This window comes from Dromaius novaehollandiae, chromosome 8 (assembly GCF_036370855.1).
Source record: "Dromaius novaehollandiae isolate bDroNov1 chromosome 8, bDroNov1.hap1, whole genome shotgun sequence".
Taxonomy (NCBI): Eukaryota; Metazoa; Chordata; class Aves; order Casuariiformes; family Dromaiidae; genus Dromaius; species Dromaius novaehollandiae.
The window spans coordinates 35,642,328-35,664,914 of NC_088105.1; the positions used below are offsets into that span (position 1 = coordinate 35,642,328).

The 22,587-nt window shown below is 37.1% G+C and overlaps 1 protein-coding gene across 6 annotated transcripts in view; it reads left to right on the forward strand.

The window, feature by feature from the left end:
* ZFYVE9 (zinc finger FYVE-type containing 9) overlaps nt 1–22,587 on the forward strand; it is a 65,062-nt gene that overhangs the window by 11,455 nt on the left and 31,020 nt on the right. For 4 of the 6 annotated variants that reach the window (XM_064516205.1, XM_064516206.1, XM_064516204.1 and 1 more), the window contains exons 2-5: nt 5,838–5,942; nt 13,149–13,253; nt 14,017–16,109; nt 21,239–21,338. In XM_064516205.1, coding sequence (XP_064372275.1) covers nt 13,184–13,253; nt 14,017–16,109; nt 21,239–21,338 — 2,263 coding nt within the window. In that variant the 5' untranslated portion in view covers nt 5,838–5,942; nt 13,149–13,183. The remainder of the gene's footprint in view (nt 1–5,837; nt 5,943–13,148; nt 13,254–14,016; nt 16,110–21,238; nt 21,339–22,587) is intronic. The other 2 variants (XM_064516208.1, XM_064516207.1) reach the window with 1 other exon arrangement.

Genomic DNA, 22,587 nt, shown 5'->3' on the forward strand with positions numbered 1-22,587 from the left:
ACTTCCAGAGACTCACAGTAATCCGGCTCTACAAAACATAGGATTTGAGAAATAATAACTCTTCTTTGTCTGTCAGTACAATATTTCCTATTAAAAGGGTGCATGTGTGTCAAGATTTTAGAAAACTGTTCTTTTGTGTAGATACCAGATGAGTAAAGATGACCCCGGCAGGGTTGGAAAAAGGAAGTATCCACGCGTGTTGAGAAAAGTAACTTGAGTAGCTGATAGACTGCTTTTCCGCAGAAGGTGAATGTAGACTTTGAGACTTTGTTTCTGTACAGATTGTTCTTTTTCTAAAGATCAGCTGAGTGTGTAAACCGTGTGGTTTCTAGCAGCTTCTCTCCCCGGCGGCTGCCGCTCAGAACTGATGCGCCAGCACATGTAGCAGAGGGGGTTCCCTTTCTGCCCGTTGTCCTTTTCATCAGTCCTGTTCTGGTTGCGTGGAGAACCTGGCTTTCATCATCAGGTGTGGATTTCGCTAGTGGTGCCTGCAGATACCAGTTCGTCACAGGTTGGACACAAAGGACAGTTCCTGGCGGTTGTGGGTATGCAGTTACTGATTCTTGGGGACCTCAGGCGGTTTCTCTCATGCTGCCCAAATCGAAGAAGCGTCTAAGTTACTGTATGATCTGCGTATCTAGGATAATATAAACTCTTTTATTCTATGCATTTTACTTTAGTTGGTATTTGAATAAAAATTAACTATCTTCATATACAGTATGCTGTATTTACTGATGTATTTCTTAAAAAGCACGTTGTTATGTGGCTAATGTGTTACAGGGAATCCATGCATAAATTCAGAAACATGGCTTCATATTCAGTTAATGTTTAATTTAATACACAGTGCATGAGGTTTTTGGTTTTTTTATAGTGTTTTAAACTTGGAGATTGCTAAAACGTTTAGTCAGAATGTTATAAAACATTAGATTTACAAAGTGTTCGGTTTTGAAAAGAGGTTCATAAGCACATGAGTAAGTTCAGGAAGGGATTGTCTCTTTTTTCCAACTGTGTTCCTCTGGAAAAAACTTGCATCGAAGGCAGTACAGTGGTGTAAACCTATCTATTTGTTCTTTAAAAGAGTTGGTTATGGATACTTTTCAAGCCAGTCAAAAGTAGTTACATAAGAGGGACATGCGGTTCTTGTCTCTTGGTGCTGAAGGCCCGGCCGCTGCAGTGTCCTGAGGAGGTTTTGTGCTTTTTTATTGGCAAGACTGTTTTGTGTCGAGAAAATAAATCAATTTATTTCTCCTTGAAATAGAAAAAGGAGTAGGAAATGGAATTTATTTTCTGCTGTAAACTGTTAGAAAACAGGTGTTCTTTTCAGTTGGGCTGCTTTCCATTATTTACTGGAGGGCAAAGGTTGATAGTGCTGCTTTAATTTTTCTTGTCCCTCTGTTACTTTTGCCTGCCATACCTTCTATAATGCTGCTTTGAAGTTGCTGCTCTTTTGACTGCCTTACCGCTGCTCTGGCATGCGGGAATGTCTCCTTATGGAAACTTGGCCGGAGACAAAAGTGAAAGTTAGAGCTTTAAAATGGCATGGTGAGAAGTAAAAGGAAGAAATACAAATAGTAGTGAAAAAATTAGAGAAACTCTGTTCTGCTTTATGCATCATCCATCTCTGTTTGTGGAATTGATCAGAAAAGACAAAACAATGCGACTTTGAAATAGTTTATCATTTGTCAGCTTCCATAGGTAGATAGGGGTCGTATTCCACAAAAGTAGCCTACCATGTCCCAATCTGATCTTTGCTTATTTTACATTGAATAATGGCAGCATTGGGAAATTATGGGAGGTAAAAATGAAGAATTTGGTCTTGAGTTTTTGACATAGGAGAAGGATTAGCAAGGACCATATCTTGTTTATATATGTTACATTTAATCTCCTGCTGCAAGTTTTAATATTTCTAATTAAATTATTATTACAGTGAGTTGTTACAGAGTTCTCTAATCTTGAAGTGCTGTTTTACAGGAGTTTTTTAGACAAGGTATTTGTGAAAAACTGTTGCTATTTGCTGACGTCCTTTAATATATTAACATTTTTAAAAATTATTTTCTTTTTTGCCTCGTTGCATGGCTGCAGGTTTAAATTATTAATAAAATAGTTCATGTTGAAATGTTTAATAACTTGTCGTCTAATCTGAAGTCCTTGCCACTGCCATGATTTTCATGTATATGACACAAATATTACTACTGTCATATCACAAACATTTTACAAAGCCTGTTCTTCCTTTTATTATGCACACATTAGATAGAAACTGCTGTGCAGTTTATCGCTGTACCTAATGAATAGCTGTTTGAGGGTCAATTTAATGTTCAGGAAAGATAACGGACTGACAGCAGTGGAGAATGAAGCTTGCTTTCATTCACCCAGTGTGGACATATACTGTCCATATGGATTTCTGGGTGCTATTGTGACATTGTATCCAAAGATTGATTTGGAGGACTGTGAAACTGGGAGGAGCTGCCTAAGTAGTAGTTTTGTCTTTCATATGAACATGCATTTAAATTATTTTTTTGAGATTTAATGCAAGTAGAAACTAGGCTACGGTTGCTACTTCCTTTGAGAGAGGCCAAGAAGGAACCATTATGAAGTTACAAATTGTTGGGCATGAGGTAAATTACTTTTATTCCAAGTGTTGCACTTGTGAAGATTAAGCTTTCAGATGAACTGTTCAGATAATTAAAATAACTCATACTGAGTAATTGATGTGTGTTCTAAAACTTGCTAGCTCTTTCCACTCTTGTTTAAATACACCATTTTCCTATTAATGCAACCCCCTTCTATAGTATTTCTTTATTGTTGCAGTTTTTATTCTTGTGAGAGTTGGCACCTGAAGTGTAATGATGACCTGTTAATACATCCATTGCACTTAATTTCCCTGAATCTCCCATTGGATGGTTCCAGAGTGAAGACAAGCTAGGAAAGCTAAGATACCAGCGTTGAAATCTAGGTTTGCATTTATGCCAATGCCCTGCTTAACTGATCTAGCAACAGTAAGGTGCCTTGCTGCGAACGTATTCCTGCCTACTCAAAGACATCTCGCTGTTAGCATGCTGTAGAGGATCTTGAGTGTAGTTAAGAATTGGATCCTTGCCTGTAGATGGAAGCATTTTTTAGCATCTCTTCATGCTTTGAGCTGCTTCCGCAATTTTTTTTACACAGTATCAAAATTGCTTCTTTTTCAGTCTCTTTCCATTCATTGTAAGCTATTCTAGTTCATGTTAGTTCAGATTACTTCCATTTAATATTGTAAACATTTTTGTACATTCTTTTTCGTGGAAGATATTTCTAATCAGATATTTTTAGAACTTTCTTCTTCTGCTCTTCATCGTCTCTTTATTCCAGGCACGTCTTTGCTTGTCAAATTTCTCTTCAATTTCTGTTTTGCTTTTGCAGTAATAGGCAGTCACCCTCTTGGAGTTCCTGAGGGAAATCATAGGTGGAGGGTATAACCAAAGCAGCACCTGAGTGATACCACTGTAGGGCAGGAGACAGAAAGTTCACTCATCAGCAGAAGAGAGGGAAAAAAACATGTGAAATGTTTAAAGTAAGCAAAACGGAACAGCAGAGACACTGGGCCTCCTTCATTTTTAATGATCTTAGGTTTCAATAGGCACTCAATTTTTAGGTGGAAACGTATATATATTTTCAAATTTGATGGTACAATTTCTTAGCAGAGAATATTATTTGTGAAAAAATAATATTCGTTAGGTTATGCATGGCTAAGACTGTTCTTGACTATCTTTTATAGTTATCCTTGCCCTTGATTTTATTTCAATATGTTTCCCTTACATTAACTTTTTATTAGAAAAAGAGGTTAATTTTATTGTCAGCTTACAGTTCTTTTTTTCAAGAAATCCAAACCCTACATTTAGTTAAGTGTATATATATATATATATTACATTCGTATTTGTTAATATGCTTTGATTTTTGAATTGCTCTTTGTAAGGAGAAATGGCTGCTGAGAGTAAACATGGAATCATAAACAAAAAGCTCTAGAACCTCATGGTGGTATCTCCTCAGAGCTTTCTTTAGAGACTGGTAGCACTTTTTTGGATATGCGTTCTTCTGCATTGAATGATTATGGACAAAAAAGTTATATGGGAAGAATGGAGCAAGGAGGGTGGATCAGAATAAAAGCAAAGACTAATAAAGCTGTACTGTTGCTCTGAATATTCCTTGCCTAGTAGGCTCGTTGGCTTAGAGCATTGGTAACAGCACAACATGTTTCAGCTGTAGGTTGCTAGGTCTGATCCATTTCTGACTGGTTACAATTGAAGTTTGTGGTTAATGACTTGTTAATGCGAAATGCATTTGATCGTGATTCTGTTGACAGGTCTTGACATAAATCACCACCAGGATTGTTAGTAATTGATCCATCTTTTCAAAGGTGTCATGAAAACTGAACCATTGTCCTCCATCTATGGGCCAGGGAGGGGACATGTTGTCGACAGAAGTAACCTTGCCCTGCTGCCATATGTACTTCATATCTCTTAAAAAAAAAATCAAATCAAATAAAAAAATCCACCTTTCAATGAAATTAAATTTTCCCACACCTTCATTTTTGCATGCATATGAAGCCTATCTGAAGAACCTTGTAATACAATAAAGTCTATTATTTCCAAAATATCTAAATGTCCTGTTATCTTACAGAGGTAGAAATATGATATGACATCTGAAATTTTAATTAGCATAGAGGAATGGTTCTGTTGGCATACAAAGCTGTGTGATTTTATTCCAGATTTGGAAACAGTACTACTAGGAGTGCTACTGTTCAGTTCATTAGCTTCCTGGAATTATTACTGTAGCTTATTTCTGAAAAGAATAATAAACAACCCTGGGAAAATTGTAACGCTGAATATTGCTTTCATGCACAGAGAACTGATTTTTTTTTCAGCTCTGTTCATTTCACCAGAGTTTAAACATTATTTTCTAACGTATGCTGCTGCTTCATCAAAGCATTGTAGTTTCAGCTATTTACCAGGTAAAATATCAGCACCAGCAAAGCTTAAAGCCTGAATTTAATTTAACTCAATTCTTACTCTTTTTTTTTTTTTTTTCTTTTTTTTTTTCGGGGGGGGGGGTCGGGTCATAAATTGGTTGTCTTTGCTCATGGCAGTGTTGGATTCTTGAGCTATACTGACTGTTAGGATGCAGCCTGTGAAAATGAGTACCTGATCCTATAAAAATGCTGTAGTTGGGAGAACAGGATACGTTTTCTGAAGAGCCTTTTCTGCTTGGATTCTCCCCGCTATTGAAGGTTGATGCCATGTTGTCCTTTGAAGAGAAGAAGCCTTAAGGAAGTGAAGGGAGACTAGGACTGTAGGAGGAATAATTTGAAGACAAAAACAGTTGTTTAGCTATAAAGAAATCAGTGGGAAGCTGATGAATGGAGTTTACGGAATTTTGAGGGCCATGAATTTTTGTTAAGTATCAAAGCTACTAGCTCTTTATTTTTGGAAGGCCTATTGTAGTGTAATATAATTAACTTCAGAGGCTAGCTCTATAAATTAAGCATTACAGTCAAGGTCATCAGGGATACAAGGACTGTTGGAGTTGCTGCCTCGTTCTGTGGGTTTACAGTTAAATGAAGAATAACCGTAGGTAGGTAGCGATGTATTTTTTATTATCAGCCTTTTTCATCAGAATACTGGAGTGCAATAGTAGCATAGTGCATAGATCCTTGAATTAAAAGCTTCAAATGTAGTCTAAATCATTTGGAGGCTTGCAGCATTTGCCAAATGTGCCTGTGCTAGCTGCAATCAAGCATTGAAAAAACATGGTTTGTGGCAGAACTACCAATCATAAAATACATGTTTATATTTTCTTTTTAGGATCAAGTAGAACACACTGATTCAGCAGAACTGGCTGGTTGTGCTGCAGTCATCATGAGTAGGCACAGGGTCATTCGTTTCTTAACACATGTATAAGAAAAAAAGGTAAGAGGCAAGTTCCGTTTTAGATGATGATGATTCAGGGGTATGTACTTGAAATGTGTATGTCTTTATGTGTATGTATATATTTATATACACACACCCCTATACATGTACGTACATCTTGAACACAAGCTGGTGGAGTATTTTTAGCATTTTGTGTGTTCATTTTTTATTGATAGCAATTGCTTTGTTTTAGAGCAAGGATGTGTCTTATTTTGTGGGGGGGAAGTGGACAAAATCTTCCTTCCTCAGTCTGTGTTGTTAAATCTTATCAGTTAAAGATAGGGATGTTGCTGAGCTCTCTGAACAAGCTGTTTATTACAGTAGAAATGCTTGACTTCTTCCCAGGAGCGTGTAATATAAAGGTCACTGAAGGGAGCTGGAACCAAGTGCGGACTTGGCCATTGTTTCTTGGGGCTGAAGCAAGTCTTCAGGAGCATTACATCTCACAGCTTTGTGAAGTTGTTGTGCAATTGCATGTAATTATGCTATGAGGAAAATTGTATTTTTTTTTTTCGGACTATGAAACTGAGGATGAAAGAGCAATATTTGGTTTCAGTCTGATCATGCCCCTTATGATTTTCATTCCAGAAGTCTTTCATATATATTTTTGATGAGGACTATAATAAACTACTTGAGTATTTTGTTTAGTAAAAGTTTGCTGAAAGGTGTATGTTCACAGTTTTGTACTGAAACATAATGATCTGCACACAGGCCAACGTCATAGAGAGTCCTAAGATCTTATTCTGGCTCCTAACAGACTCTCTCGTTTTTAGACCTTTGCTAACTATGGTGCTAACAGTTGTATTTGGTATTATTTCCTCTTGGTGCATTTTTTTAATTACAGTGTGTTAATGTGATCACATGCCGGTAGTCCACTGTTAAAGTCAAGAAGATTTGGAAGTGTTAAGGCTGTCAGTTCCAGTGGTGAAAAATTCTTGAGGGCAGAAAAGGATAAGCTGTGTGGAGGATCATGGTTTATATATTCCTCATCACAGAGACCAAAGCAAATACAGGTCTTTCCAGTTTGCAGGTGTAACACAAGGCCTATCTCTTTGTGCAGATCATTTTTTCCCAAGAAGAAGTTGGCGTGCGGGGCATCTGAGTTGTCTTGAGAGGCAGTCTCCAAGGTTAAGACTATTCACAATACTAAATACTTTTAAGGAAGTCTCTTTCTGTCCTTTCTCTCTCTCTCTTTCTCTCCCCAATAATCAGTTAAAGTTTGTCTTATGTCTAAATGCTATGAGGACTACGATAGTAATTCTAGATATATTTCAGATACAAAGATTTTTAGATTTCTGGTACGTGCTCCTTTATGTTCTGACATTTGGAGAGAGTAGAGCATTTGTGAAGATTGATAAAACAGAAGTTCTTAGGCTTTACAGATGAAGATGGTAAATCCCTGCCATTGTATGAAGAAATTGATGAGTAAAACACAGTCTTTTTGAATTCTGCATGATCCGTGATCCAATAGGAGCTTGAAAATAGTCTGATTGACGGACTGTGTGGTTTCATTAGCTTTTTTTCTGTGAGAGACTGGAGATGACTCTACAATGGATAAGAAGTGATCTTGGGTTCAGGACTTACTGTGCCAGTGGATGGTGACCATTGTATTCATTTTTTGGATACAAAACCAAAAACCATATGTTTTGCTATTTAATATGTTTTGCCTACAGTTAGTCTTTTCTGCCAAATCTTTACGCAGGGGACTTTGAACTGTATTTTTTACATACCAACTTACGCTTTTTACCGACTTGGTGACTTATTTTTCCTTTTCCTTGCACTGGCACAATACTACCTTCTTCAGATTATAAATCTGTACATATTCAGATGAACAAAGTGTCTCATTTTTGGCAGCAGACAGCTAAAATGGCCATTGAAATTTCTTCACAATTTCATTATGTTTTTACCTTTACTTTTCCAGAGTTTGAGTTGTGTATTTGCTCATCTGCTTCTCTGCATGCCATGGGATGGAATAGTTGAGAATACTAAAGAGTTTCACAACTATGAATGATCACTTTAAAATATCATTTCAACCTTTATACTGGGAGGAAATTTGAGAACAGAGTAATTCCAAAGAATCTGTGAATAGAGTAATTCCAAAACTGTTCCAGACTGTTACGGTGATACCTGTGAGTTATAATCAAAGTCGCCAAGGACCCGTAAAGACTAAGTTTTTTTAATTTATGTTGGATACTTAATAAAAATATTTAATTTTAAAGTAAATTAAAATTCTAAACTGCAGGAACAGCAGCTGCCAGATTATTGTAGCATGCTGTGTTAGAGCATTTTGTGTTTTCTTTTCCATCTTGAGTTCCTGGCTATACAAAAGTGAAGTACTAGATCTTGAGCTGCTGAAAATACATTTGAGTGGCTGACAGTGCACTCGGCAAGAAACATTGCTTCTATCTGTTATAAACATAAGCACTCATCCCCCTTTTACATTGGGGAGAGGGCAGTAATGAATTTTGTGGGTTTTTCTCTGTGTTTTCCATTGAATGTGGACTTCAAGGAAAGTGTGAGTTTTTTTATTTGTGTGATTTGTTTCTTTGTTGTTGTTTATAATAAGCATTTTTGGTGTTAGACCTGAAGATTTGCAGCTGATCTTTTCTGAGAAATATCTACTTGCATAGGCAACAAGTTTTCATTTAGCGTGGCTGTGAGCTCAGTGATTATGAGTTCAAAATAAAAGATTTCTCTATATATCCTAGTACAACAGTAAGTGAAATAATAATGATGTAAAAGGTTTTCTCTCCTAGTGCTGTTTATTTTGTGCATTTTAGTTTGGACTATAAGAAACCACCAGTCTGGATTTTGACTAGTCGCATTCTTGTGTGCCAGTGTTTGAGCTTCAGAATTCCTGAGGTTATATAAATTTGTTTACACAAAGTTCTCTTTACTTAGAGTTTTTTTTAAAGTAAACTATGGAAAACATGTCTCTATTGGATGAAATTTAAACTCACAGTTTCATAAGTAATTGTTAGATAATACAAATTTTAATAAAATAATCATTTCACAGAGTTACTATGTAGTATTAACCACATTGGGATTATAAGGGAGTGGGCATAAAGTTCTAAGTCTTCTTTATGTGCCCTTGCTGTTGGTAAACAGGTAATTTCCTAAGTCTCAATATTTATATTTTTTTAATGTTGCAAAACAGTGCATTATGTAAAATTTAAAAGCCAAACCTCTGTTTTTTGAGAAAGAGACAAAAGTCAATAAAAATAGTAATATTTATTGTCAACTTCTAACATTGCTTACTTTGGTTAGATATAATTTTGTTCTTGGTTTGTATGACAATGAAAACAAGATAATATAGGACTAAATTTAGGAATCGTTATGGGTGAACATGGCTTAGATTCTGCTTACAATGTGCATAAATTTGAGGCAGTTCTTAAGTAATTTTTTCAGGCTTTTAGTCGGATTCCAAACTTGAATGAATGGTCAGATGTGAATTGTCTTTAAACTTGTGGATGCTACATGGAATCAAAATGCAGAGGTCCAAAGAGATGTTCAAAAAGTACGTGTTCAGGAACTGTATAGTCTTCCTTACCCATCAACTTGCTTGTCAGTAATCATTATCTTCTCTAAAGTAAATAAAACGGAAAAAATCAATGCCTGTAACCTATTTCTTTGGGACCACCCATACTGCAGAGCTTGTGTTTATGTGCTAGAGAATGCCTTGACTGGATGCCCTTTTTCAGTACTGGAGTGCATGGAAATCCGAGTGTGGTATTTTCAGGCAGCATCACAGTTTGACTCTACTGAGCGCAGAACTTTGTCCGATCCTTTTCAGTCTCACAGTACCTGCACTGACAAATACTGTTTGCGTCAAGGACCTTAGTCAGACTTTTAGTAAGAATAATTATTCTCATTTTCCTAAAGTGTTAGATTGGACTGTTACCATATTATAATGTAAATTAAATATAAGACAAGTAAATGTGAAATTATATGGCATTTTGCATAAAACAGTTTTGCTGTAGCAAGTTAATTTTGGTTGATCATATTTAATTTTTTTTCCAAGCAAAATATTAATTGGGACAGGTTCTAATGAACTTCTCAATATTAGATACTTAGCTGGTAAAGATGCTTCCCATCACGTTGTTGAAATGGAGGAAAAGGTGCAAGAGAACCTCCAAACTCCTTGCAAGCTCGATGTAGTCTGAATGATTTTAGTGTTTCTAGGTACAAGGAGAAGCATTTGCTTTTTAAAATGATCTTAGCTTAATTGGAATGTGTGTAGTAAATCTAATTGCTTTTTTCAATTAAAATGCTATGAATGCTGTGAAAGATTTTTAATACAGTCATTTGGTGGGCAGGTTGGGTAGCTCAGGAAGATAAGCAGTAGGTGTCTAGGGGGATCTAAGAATACAGTCTATCAGTTAGAGGTCAGAACCTGGCTCTACCTTCTTCAGGAAAGCAAATATAGTAGAGAATGTAAAATGTTGAGCCTTTTTAGACTCTTGAAATGCAGTCTTTGATCAAGGTGGCTAACCTTACAATCCGGGCACTGGTGTACAGTAAGTGATATGGCTGATCATCTAGCTATTTTCCTTGCAGAAGGAGTTAATCTTGCATCCTATAACAGAGTGTGAAATACAGTTGGACAAATCTGGGAGTTTGTAAGGTCACAACTCTGGTTTATCTCTGAATTTCTTTGCAAAATGGCCTTTTTTGGTGATGCTTATTGCAATTTACCATTATTACACTTGTTCTCTTTAAAGTTGACTTTCTGTGTATATATTCAAAACATAAAATAAATCTGTTTATATCAAATAGTAATGTATTTATGTTGTAACATGACCTCTTTAAAAATACCGTGTGACGAATTTGAGGTCAGGGTCAACCCTAAAAGCCTGAACTTTGCATTTCATGACATTTTAACGCTTGGTGGTTGTGTGGTGTGGTTTTTTGTTTTTGGGGGGATTTTTTTTTGGTCCCAGTAACCTGGTCTTAGACAGTTGTTGCCCACAATGAACACAAAGCCCTATTTAACGTTGTAGTAGTTGAGGTAATGCTGGTCAATGTTTTTCTCAAATCTGGATATTATAAGGGTAATATTAAAGTAAAATATAGCTTTAAATTGGAAACTTCCTCTGACCTGCTTCTTGTGTCTGTTGTTTCTGTAGTGTAAAAGAGCAGGTTTTCAGCTGAGCTGGAGTCTAACTGTCAGGTCTAACACTGTTTCCTACTGCAAAACGAGGTTCTCGCCCTCTCCTCCTCCATTCCCTTACTTCACAACATTGAAAGCCAGCTCTGAAGAGAATAAGGCTGTTTTGGATGATGTTCAGAGAACAGATCAAATCAAGGTCTCTCCTTATGGTATATAGGTTATGGCACACATTTCTCAGTGAGAATATCTTCATTGGCAGTGAGTGTTTTCAGAAAATGGATCAGGGTATCTTGTTGCTGGAAGCCTTTGGTAGCAAGACGATTGTATTCTTACAGTTAGGTAGAGCTAAAACGTTATTTATTATGTGAAGGTGTAGAAGGTTTTTTAAGGACTTAGGTTTTCCATTTCACCTTTGTGATCTCCCTTTCTAGCCTGAGAATATTATTCTTTGATGAGAGTGTTTACTTCGGTACGCTTTGGTAGATTTCCAGTGCCTGCCTTTCCGGAGAGCAAGGGTTACTAAGGCAAGCACTTTAAGAGCTAGCAGAATTCAAGTAATACCCGTTATATCTTTCAATAACTTTGCAAGTATGAATCCTTGAAGCATCTCTCAGAAATGAGGAGTGACACAGAATACTGCTAGCTGAGTATATGCATAAGAGAGCAGAAGCACAGAGAGTTAAACTTCTCATTCAAAACCATGTGAGCTAATCAGTGGTAGAAGGAAACTGAAAGCTGGATCTTCAGATTATTGGGTAGTTGACTTTCTAGTTCTCTAGACAATGACATTTTTGACTGATATTGGAGCAATTTTGCTCTCACCGTTAGGGTGATCCTTGTGGTTGGATGCATTAATGTGGCAATACAAGGAAGGTTGTCCTGCCATCATCATTTGGTACCTGAAACACCTTAAAGGCTATTGCTGGCTTTGATGACAGTTCTGTTTAAATGCTCAGATGAAGGTCAGCATTTTTCTTGAATGTTAAAAGTTGAGACAAGGCCTTGAAATGCTTAAAGTAGCATTGATAATGAGCTGTGAGGGTAAAGGCATGTGATTGAGTTTGACGTTTTCAGTGCAATATAGTTAAATATATCCTTGCTCATCAGTTACAGTGACAGTGCTTTAGTAACTACTCATGAAAATTCTTACTTCCCCCTCCCTCTCTATTTATTTTGGTGAAAAAAAACTCAGGGGTCTATATAAATTAAAAAGTGCATTGATATGTAATGAAAATCTTAAAAGAATAGTGGAATGTTTCCTATGTAGGTTGCATTATGCAGGTCCTAAGCCAACATTGCATAAGAAAGGACTATGTGACTTTCATTTTTGTTATGTTGCCCTAAATAGAAGTTTCTAAGCAGTCAGGACATTTCTGAATTGCAGAAATTGATTTGAGGTGCTGTCTGTACATATCTTTCTCCCAAATCCTGGACAAACCTCCCTTTACCTATACTTTGGCCTCTCAAAAAGACTTGTCACGTTAAATGGAAAATGCACTGAATTAAGCATAAGGAAAGATGCACATATATTGTTTTGTAAATTCTGTGGTGTGGAATACATTGTGCTTTGAAATGACACAGGTTAGGATTAGTATTCTTTTCATTCATCTGATTAGCATATTTTCTGTTGCTCTGACAGCCAGCATGTAAAAGTGAACCTGTATTCTCCAAACGTTAACAATACTGTTGCTTCAGATCCTGGTTCCTATCGACACATTTACATCTTAATTCATATGTGGCAGAATTTTAAAAAACAGATTCTATTGCAATTGTTTGCAAATACTTTAATCTTAAAAAAAAAAAATCTGGATTTCGCTTAAATTTTGACTTCTTTTTGGACATATTTATCAACTTTGGAGACTGTAAACAGTAAAATCCAAAGTGAGTTTGGGGAAGTTGTTAATCTGAATTAAGCACGTTTAAGCACACAAATAATTTTTATTCCTAGGAAATGTTTTTGATTTATGCATGCAATATATATAAATTTTGATTTACAAAGGACTCCCCGCCCCCACACCCCCTTAAATCAGGGCATTATATAGTGGAACCCTTCTGAATGAAGCTTAGATATCTGATTGTGATTTTGTCTCTGGCAGGTTCAGACAAGAATCTGGTGGTCTTTCCCTGACAAATGGAGAACTATTTCCAAGCAGAGGCATATAACCTCGATAAGGTTTTAGATGAATTTGAGCAAAACGAAGGTGAGTCATTTTGAACAAAATTATAGATATATATTAGATGTACTCTACAGAGAACACCATTGGTAAGGGAGAGAGACCTGTAATACTGTTTTTGGTTTGGAGTTGCAAATTGATCTCAGAACTTGCAAAAACCATCTGGTAACTTTGTATGATGTGTCTTCTGTGTTTGTTAGTAGTATTCTCATTCTGTTTCCATTCATCTTGTTTACTTTTTTTTTTTTTTACTTGTTCCTCACTCTTTTCATAGAAAATCTTCCATAGATTTTTTAAAGAGAGGTTTTATGGAGCTTAATCTCAGTGGCAATATTTTTATGACTTATTTTTAACAATTCAGGCAAAATGGATTTATTCTAAGCTGCTTTTGCAGTTTTGGGAGCTTAAGCATAGAAATGTTTTATTAGGTCACATAAATCATAAAATGAAAGTTACCATATTCAAAGTATTAAGTTTCTGCTTAGTCTAATTGCTGCTTCAGTGCTGTCTAGGAGGTTCAAAATTTTATGGGAATTGCAGGTTTTTTAAGCCTTTCTAGCTGTCTAAAGTGTATTAATCAATACTTTAAAATTGACTGTGCCAATTAGTTTTGTAAGATGTGTTTTACTGTTGTACCTGTATTTGAACATTTGTACATTTGTATTTGAGCCTTTATAACGTAACAAAGTTAATAGAATCTATAGACTTAGTAGGGCAGTAAGTTCTCTTAAAGTAGAGGGATTGCATCAGTGTTTGACATAACATGCTCATTACTGACTTAATTTTTCAGATGCCGCTGTTTCACCTACACTGTTGGGTGCAAAGTGGAATCAGATTCTAGATCCCCCGTCTCGTTGTCTGTCGTTTAACCCGACCGTGGCCAATGTGAATGAAGCTACAGCTCCTGATGAATGTCAACAGAGATTAAAGTCTTTCTCCCTGTCTCATTCAGTGACCACACCAACAGGCAGAGGGGTTCACTGTGCTAATGGAAAGGATTTTAGTATAAGCTCAGAAACCCCAGCCATGTGGATTGATGATCAGGCAGCAGCAGACGATCAGTTAATTAAGAGGAATAGCAATCGGGATGATCAGTGTAACACTGCAGAAACAAGAGAAAAGAGATGTGGAAATACAGCTTGCGTGCCAGAAGAAAAAAATGTACTGGTGGTGGCAGTCATGCATAACTGCGACAGAACAACACTACAAAGTGGTGATTTGCTGGATTGTAAAAATTACAACAGTCAGTCCCTAATGGACACTATTAGCTTTACACTGGATAATGAAAACCGACAGAGTGATCAGTTTAGTGTTACTGTAAATGGATCAACTGAAAAAGATACAGATACAGAAAAGCAAGTAAATCGGCTCTGTGCTGAAGATGACTCTATTAGTCATTTGATTAATGCTTCATCTGAAAGTCTCTCTATTGCATGCCCCTCCTCTCGATTGAAGGATGATTTTAATATGAGTAGAGATTCACTGTTTTCAGAAGCTACAACTGCAGGGATTAATGCAGTGACTCTATTGCAGAGACCAGCTGATGGTACCATTAAAATGCAAGAAAATTGTGTATCAGTTGAAAATTTTACTAGTAAAGCCATTACTCAGCGAACGGATCTAGAAGCTAAGAACTCTTCTTGTTCAAGTAATGAAAGCTTAATTGTAGAAGCTATAGAAGAGCAAACATCCCAACAATTTCCATCTAGGCTATCTGGGCTCACCGAGTCTTGTCAACCTAATGTGGCTGGAAGTGGCAATTACAAGGAACATGTTGCAGAACATTCTGCATCTGAGGATGTTAGTGGCATTGAAAGTGAAGTCAGTGAATGTGATAAAAATCTTGGCACAACTGAATTGCTCAGCATAGCGGAGTGTTACCCTGAATCTCAGGAGATGACTAATTGGGAACTGACTAAATTGAATGAGATGAATAATAAGCAAACTCTGGGAGAGAATGAAAGACTTCTGCAGACAAAGCAGCCTGATGAGGCATGTAGTAATAGTAGAGAAGGTGGAGATGGGATGATGGAGGCAGGTGTGGTCTTAAAAGGAACTGGTATAGATAAGCTTGAAGGGCCCAGTCTCTCTGATGTTGTGGGTACATCAGCAGCAAGCTCTTTGTCTAATGGTTGTGATTCCTATGGAATGCAGAACCCTGTTGTTGCTCATATTCCAAAGACTTTACCCTCCAAGGAAGACTCGGTAACAGAGGAGAAGGAGATAGAGGAGAGCAAGTCAGAATGTTACGCTAACGTTTATGAACAGAGAGGAAATGAGACCGCAGAAGGTAGCGGTCTTACTTTAAACAGCACTGGTGACCAAATAAAAAAAAATTATTTACATAACCTCTGTAGTCAGGTCCCATCCATGCAAGGGCAAACATCACCAAAACCAGTGACTAATATGCAATCTATTAGTGTTCCTTTTGGTGGTGCAAGACCTAAACAACCTACAAATCTTAAACTGCAGATTCCAAAGCCATTATCAGACCACTTACAAAATGATCTTGTTCCCCCAAACTGTGGAGGTAATAGTAAAAACAAAAACGTCTTTGGTAAAGCGCAACTAGGGGATACCTTGACAGCAGACATGTTTCCTGGTGAGACGTCTTTAAATGTCTCTATTACTGATACTAATGGGGAACATTTGGAAGAGTATGAATCTGGAATCTCTAGTAGTCCGTGCCTTGCAGTAGCCCCAGATAGTCCAGATAATGATCTCAGAGCTGGTCAGTTTGGAGCGCCAGCCAGAAAGCCTTTTACAACTTTGGGTGAGGTGGCTCCGATTTGGGTTCCGGACTCTCAAGCACCAAACTGCATGAAATGCGAGGCCAGATTTACATTCACCAAAAGAAGGCACCATTGCAGAGCTTGTGGGAAGGTAAGTTCATGCTCTGTGATTAAGCCCGAGGCATGCTTTTATTTGTGATACTGAAAAAAATCAAATCGGAGAACTTCCTAAGCCACTGGCTGCAATTACCTGTGACATCTCTTCCTAAAATGTTGGATTTAGTTTGATTAGTTAAGAAAAAAAAGCTCTGATGCATTTGGGGTTCTAATAGAAAGTAACTATTGGTTATTCGTCGCTGTAAGAACGATTATCCTCTAAGGTCAGGGTATTAGCTGATTGCAACCTTTAGCATGCATTGGATTCATGTAGAACTGCTATAAAACGGCTAGGTGCAGGAAACTAGTTTGCAGAAATTACTGCATCAATAATCCCATTAAAGATACTGAAACATATTGATGGGAATTGGAAGTGAGCTATTGAATTGCTGACTTTGCTGCTGGTTTAGATGGCTAACCAACTTTGTTCTTCTAAGTCGTCTTTTCTGATTTTTCTCATATTGCTTACGGTACTTTAATGAATATATCTTTGCTTCTGAGGAAAAAATTGTAGTAAATTCTCTGTAATCTGATGAACATGGTGATACATGTGAGATAAGGGATGAGAAATTTTGTAGTGAAGACAATGAAAGCTTGATTTCTGTATCATTTTGTGTTGCATAAGAAATATTGTTGACAATCTTTTTTTGTTTGTTTTGAAAAACTTTCCATACATGCCATCTAGGTCAACGCTAATTCATATGTGGCAAGTTTAGGATAAACAGCTTATAAAATATTTGTAAATATTTTGTTATTGAAATACAGGTCAGTGATACATGGGAAATAGGAACTTTAGGAAAAAATATGATTATTCAAAAGAGGTAAACTAACACTTTTGTTGAGTAGATATTCATGAACAGTCTTAAGATAAAAAGGAATACTAAAACCCACTAAAAATTAGAGTAAAAGTAACTTTGGTTCATTTAGGCCCTATCCAAAGGTTTCTGAAGTTGATTGAAAGACCTCCTGACTCCTATGGGCAAGATCTTTAGCTACCAGAAGAGTGCAGGGAAGCAGGACGACTTGAACAAAGGACCTAAAAGAAGCAATGTGTCTGCAAAGCTCACACTCTTATGCCACCTGTTTCTGGAAGCAGCCTAGCAGAAAACACTGGCTTGCTCCTCTATAATGGACTGTGTATGTCTGCCATTTGCCCTTTAGTAACCAAAACACATAGCGCTCAATCTCTTCACTGCATCGCCAGTTAAGTAGATTTTATTCAAATTTGATATTGAGACATGCTGAAAAATCTTTCCCAGGGTGCTGACTGGTAAATACGTATTCATTAAGCACTGGTTAAGGAGTTCCAGTTGCTTGCTTCTGCCCAGCCTGTTGCAGGTTGCGATGGAAGTTGTGATGTGGAACTAGTAACCACAGGAGATCGATATGCATCATGTGAAGTTATATGCCTACCTTTTGTGTGCGTTTCAGTTAATATCAAAGGGCTCAATCCTGTTCTCGTTGCAGCCGAGTCTAAGGCATTTCAGTTAAAAGAATTACGTCCATCATTGGTATTTTATTTTAGCTTCAGCCTGTTAAATTATACTGTCAGTTATTTAGGTCGTGCCTTTGATTTTTATGAGTTTAACAAATATGACTATGAACTCCATTTACAGTTATATTTTCTATTCATTTTTGTGCTTTAAACAAGTGCATTGCATGTATTTAATTGTTTCCCTGCAATGACTGAAGCCCTGAATTGCAAAAATGAGAATCAGAAAAAGAAAAGAACTGTAAAACAGAATGGACATGAGGAGATGCAGCAAGGCCAAGAAATGTAGCTTTTTTGTTTGTTTTAACATTTGAAGACAAGCCTTGAAAAGAATAAGACTGTTTCTCTGCAGCATTCTTTTGGATGATGTGTAGGGAATGGATAAAATAGAAGGTCCTTCTGCTCTGTACACAAATAAATGCTTCTCAGATGTGAAAAAAATATATTGGTATTTAATATTCTCAGAGTGTTCTTAGAATAATCCTCAGAAAGTCTTGTTGCTAGAAGCTTTTGTTAGCGACTGTGGTCAGGGCTAAAGTTGCACATGTGCAGTCAAAAGATGCTGCAGGGAATTCTGTGATAATTCTTTTTCATGCCTTTTTATGCCTTTTCCTCAAGAAAAATAAAAAGCACTCATTAATAAACACAAAGAATCAGTATAAGTCAAATAATACTTGGCGCTTACTGCAAAATGCTTTACAGCATTTAATTCCTGTAACGTTTCTGTGAGGAAGGAAGCCAAAGGCTTTGACAGGGAAGCTCTCACGCGTCTAGCTGTGCTCGTTTGAGACATAACTATTCTCCGTTGCCTGCTCTTGCTCTCTGGTTAAGATAACCATTCCCGAAGCAAGTCGGCCTGACCGTGTGCCTGTGATATAGGTAATTACTGTATCACAGTGATGCTTCCACTGTTTCTGTTAAATGCATGAACCTCTGGTAAAGGACTGTGTCTTCAGCACTTGCAGTTGTTTGCAGGTGAACAGCAGAAATCCCGGGAGTAAGGATTTTTCAACCAGATCTTTAGCACAACCGTTTCCTTTTGAGTGTTCTTAGCATGATGAGAAAATGTTGTAGCACGGGCGAATATTTCTGTTTCGTTTGGGAATGAAAATTGCATTTAAAAATAGTTGAGCGGCACCTGGGAAGTCTGTCTCTGTTTTTAATTTCGGGATGATAATTGTCAAATTAATGGAAGATATGAACCTCAGGGGAATGGTAGGAATTAACACATTTACAATAAAATTTGGATTAAAATGAAGAACCTGATGAATATGTATGAACACATTCATAAATTTTACTGTATGTATTTATATATTTCCCATGAGCAGATGAAACAGCCATGCTTGATAAGAAAAACAGAAAATTTGTATGTCATCTTTCTACTGCCAACCAAAACTCTACTTTTTTCACTAAAATGTAAGAAAAAGCCCCAAACCCCTAACAAGTAATTGTTTTAACAACCCCCAGTCAAGCCACAAACCTTAGTACCATTGAAAACTTGCAGTGCCACTGCTGTGTCTTTTTTTTCTTTTTTTTTTTTTTCTGTAAGCATGAGATACCGAGATGAATGACTTGGCAACTGCTAATAACAAGACTGAATTGCCAGTTGTGCTGGGTTATAGTCTTCCTCTGCATTCGTACCGTTAGAAAGCTACTGCAGCCGAAGAGAGGAGGTGTAGATGTTCTGTCATTGGTTTTTTTTTTCTCTTTTAATATTTAGATCGTTGTACTCGAGAGCCTTGCTGAATGCACAATGTGGTGTTTGTCAAAGGGTCCTAAATTACACATTAATTATTTTAGTCCTTCAGTTATGGTAAAAGACATTGATTTTTCCGTGTTCGATACTGAGCTTTCGACTGGAAGTTTCTCTCAGAGAAATGAAATCGAGTAAAATATGTCTAAGATATGTTGTGATGTTATTAGTAATATTCCTTAGAGTTCTTGTAAATTGGATTAAAGTGTAAATACAGAAATGAGATTTTTAAAATACATTTGCTGGGATTTTTTAAAATAAGTTTCGCATATGTGGAAATCTTGGTTATTTTTCATGAAAATGCTAGTATATCCACACTTATATTTTTGTTTCTAAAATGTTTAAGTTGACATAATTAGGAAATATTAAAATTGCCTGAAATGAGACAGGATGAGCGTTTTCTTCACATTTGATTTTGAGCTATCACGGTGAACTCAGAGCTTACTTTATGTTTTTCAAATGCTTGCAACTAAGAGACTGCAAAGGTAACAGGTTGCAAAGTGGTCATAACTTGGTGTGTTTTTTAACTTGTCTGAAATTTAGTTAAGCTTATTAAGTTTAGTTTATTTTTTGTTTGAGGAGTCTACATAGTTGGTTTTTTACGATACAGAAATATTGGAATAATAAATATTTTTTTGCATTAATGAAGCATCCTAGGTCGTAATAACACATGGTTAATTGTACGTACAAAATCCAACTAAAACTAAAATTTGAAATTTTCTTGAAATCTGAGCTCACTTATAATGGAGCTGCTGGTGTTTCTAAATTTCCTGAGTGGGATATCACTGCTCTGCATGAAATGGGTACTCATCAGTATCTTCATATGGCATCTGAATAGCGGTCCTGAGGAAATACTGTTTTTTTTATTTATTTATTTATTATTTAAAACAAATCAGAAACCATTAGGACACCCTGATTTGTCTGTTCTGCAGGATTTTGAGATTGCAAGTGCTATTGTAGGATCATGCCTGCATGCAAGTATTTGTTTTGGTGCACAAGCCACACTCATGTTTTATGGTTTGGCTTGTGTGGAGGAAGCCGCAGCACTGTTTCCCGCCCACAACTGGGGAATGGTTAGAGTTGGTCCAGGTGAGAAGCGCTGGCAATGCAAGTGCACCTCTGCAGCAGGTCCCCCTGGGGAGTTTGCACTGTGTTCCCCTGTAGTAGCCAGTATGCATAAAATGCAGTTCCTGATTTCTCTCCAGTGTTGTGATGCTGCAGTGTTTGTAATCGTGGAAATACAAGCTTTCTTTTATAAATAGAGCAAAGCTTTCTGGCAGTACTAATGTCATTCAGCTTTGTAAAATGCCTTGTTTTATACATGGAATATTTTAAAACATTTTTGATGTATCACTGTTCACTTAAGTGAGGAATAGCTTGTTGTCTGTGAAGAGATTAAAAAGTTACCGAGTTGCTAATATAGATGAATTGCCCTGCTGCAAATAAAAATGACTTGTTTGAATTAATTTGTGCCACAGTAACCTCTTATGTAAAGAAAATTTGCACATTTAAACATAGCTGACTCTAGGAAGTCCTCTTACTTTTTCTAAGCCTGAAGTTAATTCCTAAATTGTTAATTTTGTGAGGGATTGTAATATGGTACGAATTTATTAACCCATTGTCATTTATGCCACACATACATTTTAAAAAAACCTCTATGTAGTGTCAGGAGGACATGCCTTTATATGGTGCACATAATACTACTGCAGCAGTATTAGTAGGAAAGTGGCACTGGGCATGTGTTTTAATGGGAAAATACCGATAATTTACATCCCTTATTCTGCATGTCTAGAGCTCTACAGATATATTCTTGTCTGAATTCATCTGTTCGTCACTTTTTTTTTTGAATTACACTATTTTTTTTCCTCTTGGGTTCCAGGTTTTTTGTGCGGCATGCTGCAGCCTGAAATGCAAGTTGCTGTACATGGACCGAAAGGAAGCTAGAGTGTGTGTAATCTGCCATTCAGTACTAATGAATGGTAAGTAGAAGGAGAATCTGAAACGTGGCGCTTCGCTGGCTCCGTGTTGAGCTGCAGGGATGATTTCTTTTTCTTTTTTTTTTTTGGCCTGCTCAAAATACTCTTGTTTGTATGGGCAAATGTTCTAGCATGGCAAAGACCCTTGGGAAATCTGCTTGGAATCCCTCTGGAGACTGGGGATTCCTGAACTGAATATGATTAGCAAAAGGTAAAAACCGGTAAGGTTGCAATGAGCTTGAAAGCTTTCATTTGTGAATGCTATTCTGCAGGACTGCAGAAATTGTAGGGTTTGGTTTTGGGGATTTTTTTTCACTCAGGAGCCTACCCAAAGCACTCTCCTCTGTCCTTTGATGTCTGAGTGGATAACCTATTACATTCTTTGATCGGATACCAAAGAGAAGCATTGTGCAGTAGTGCCTCCTCTAGCCTATGCACTTTGGAGGAACTGGGAAGTAGTATTTATCCACAGAATAATCCAGCTCTTCTTGCTGCTCACTCCTGAGCTTCGTGGTGCTAGAGGAGGAAGTCCCATCTAAAACGCTGTCCACAGACTCGGAGAACTGAGTTCTGATCCTTGCTTTGGCCATTTTACTGGAAAGCCTGTCAAACCCAGCATGATGTTGTGGCTAAAATGCCAAGGTGTAGATGGCACACAGGATGAGAGAAGTAAGAGATAGTTACAAAGTTAACAAGTAGAATAAACAAGAAGCTGTATTAGCTGTGCTTGGCATAAGGAAAGGCTGTATTTGGTTTAGACCAAAGGGCCACTGGATCTCATTAGTATTTTGTTATTTATAGTGTTAACAGTTTTAGATATGGGGTATAAATCTGGGCAAACATAGAGTATTCTTATTGCTATATCCTCAGGCTTCTGAATATTTTGAGGACTTCCTGAGCTGGTGGTTACATTTTGGTAGTTACGCTGTCCAGTTGACTTATTTTCCATGACACCGAGACAGCTGTTGTTGAAAGACCCAATGTTCAGTTTTTATGTCTACAATTCACAAGATACAAAAATTGGATTAGGTTGACAGAGGATTCACGTGAATCATGAGAAAACCCATGTCGTCATGAGGACTTCCAGACGCTCTATCTTTGGTTTGTTAACGGTAAGATGAGTAGGTGACTGGATCTCAGTGTACAAGTATGTATCCGGATAACTGCGACTTGATGACAGAAGTTTCTTCAGTTGCAGTGGAAGGTCTGACAGGTGCGTTCCAACGTGCCATGAGCTGAACGAGAAGTCAGG